Consider the following 1,695-nt stretch of genomic DNA (forward strand, 5'->3'; position numbering starts at 1 on the left):
GATGCTGATGGTTTCAGTCCCCGCCTTTGCATTTCCATGAAGAGTTCAAAGGTTTCAATTACAGATTCATCGGTTATATCATCCAACTGAAGAAACCCTGAAAGCATTGCGTTATACATAACCACATTCTTGTCGGGCATGAGGTTGAAAATCTTGACCGAATCTTTCAACCTTCCATTTTTAGCATACATGTCAAGCAATGCAGTACCAACTACCACATCCGATTCCATCCCCAGTTTTGTTACGTACCCATGAATCGCCATCCCTTGAGCCATCGATTCGTAATCAAAATTTAAGCAACACGCCTTGAGCGAACTCCCTAGAGTATAAGTAGTCAACTTTAGACCATTTCTATGCATTTCAGCCAAAAGATTTAACGGTTCTTTGGTTGCACCAATCCGAACATAACCAGAAATCAAAGAGTTCCATGAAACTTGATCCAGCTCCTTCGAATTATCAAACAAGTACCTAGCTTCATCCAGCTTCCCACACTTACAGTACATATCGATCAACACATTGATCAGAAACACTTGTTCAGCCAATCCATTGACAGTAACCAGTCCATGAAGCACCTTTCCCAGTTCAAGATGACAGCTTTCTCCACAAACACTCAAAGCACCAGCATAGGTGAACTTATCAAGCTTCAATCCAGATTCTCTAGCTTCAACAAACAAATCCATGACACGATCGTGATAACCCATCTGGGTGTACCCAGAAATCAGAGAATTGAACGAGATTATATTTCTCTGAGGCATTCCGTCGAGCAGGTAGCGTGCGAAGCCCAGTTCCCCACACTTGCTGTACATGTTGAGCATATTGTTGAGCAAGAACAGGCACGGATTGAAAGATGTCTTGATCATACGGGCATGGGCGAGTTTTCCCAGAACCATGGAACCCGATTTGGCGGCTGTCTGAACGAGTTTCGTGTAAGTAACAGAATCTAAAGCCGTGCTCTTTGGTCCGCATGGCGAAGGAGAAGCCTCGCAACTTGTTCCAAATCGTTCGGAAAGATGAGTGGTGCAAGAAGCTGCACAGTTCTTGTTGGAAAGAATCTTTGTTCGGAAGATCAGAAGCATGTTCTTCCATCACTCGTTAGCTCTTCATGTTTTTCCCGTAAAAAAAACGACGTCATTTAGTATTTTATTAGACGGTATTTAGACATTATTATTTACTTGATAAAAAAATGATTTTGATGATCTATTTTTTTAGCTAATTTTATTTATCAATTTTGGAAAATTCTAAAGGTTAATTGAAATTAAACAATTATATTTTGCATAGAACTAACTAAAAATATGTTCTTTATTTAATTACAATAATACGGTTTTTTTATTAATAATATAATTCATACCGCAAGAGCTTGGGCAAAATATTAAGGTTATATTATATTACCACAGCAATTATAAAAATATTTGTTGTTTTAATATTTGAATCGGACGGTGGAGGATTTACAAATTAGTAAACGGGGCGGCGATCGCACCGTCCAAACTTTTTCAGGAAGGCCAGGGCGGCGAGTGGGCCCACAAAAAAGCCTTTTGGGCTGTGGAAATGCTGTGGGACCCATTGTCTTTTGGTCCAACCAATATATAATTACGTAAAGTTTAATCCATATTTCAACAATGGCATACTATACACGATTGAAATGAGGTTGGCCATTATGTTCGTTGAAATTACAAATACCTTTCTATATTTATTAAA

At 38.9% G+C, this 1,695-nt stretch overlaps 1 protein-coding gene across 1 annotated transcript; it reads right to left on the minus strand.

Moving 5' to 3' along the window:
* Positions 1-62: 62 nt before the first annotated feature.
* On the minus strand, positions 63-1,076 carry LOC104810226 (pentatricopeptide repeat-containing protein At3g13880-like; the record flags this gene model as incomplete). Its single annotated transcript, XM_010536420.1, has 1 exon — positions 63-1,076. A coding segment is annotated over exon 1 (1,014 nt), but the record flags the coding sequence as incomplete, so codon positions are not given.
* Between the last annotated feature and the right edge of the window lie 619 nt (positions 1,077-1,695).

The sequence above is a fragment of the Tarenaya hassleriana genome, unplaced genomic scaffold (genome assembly GCF_000463585.1).
Source record: "Tarenaya hassleriana unplaced genomic scaffold, ASM46358v1 Cleome1752, whole genome shotgun sequence".
Taxonomy (NCBI): Eukaryota; Viridiplantae; Streptophyta; class Magnoliopsida; order Brassicales; family Cleomaceae; genus Tarenaya; species Tarenaya hassleriana.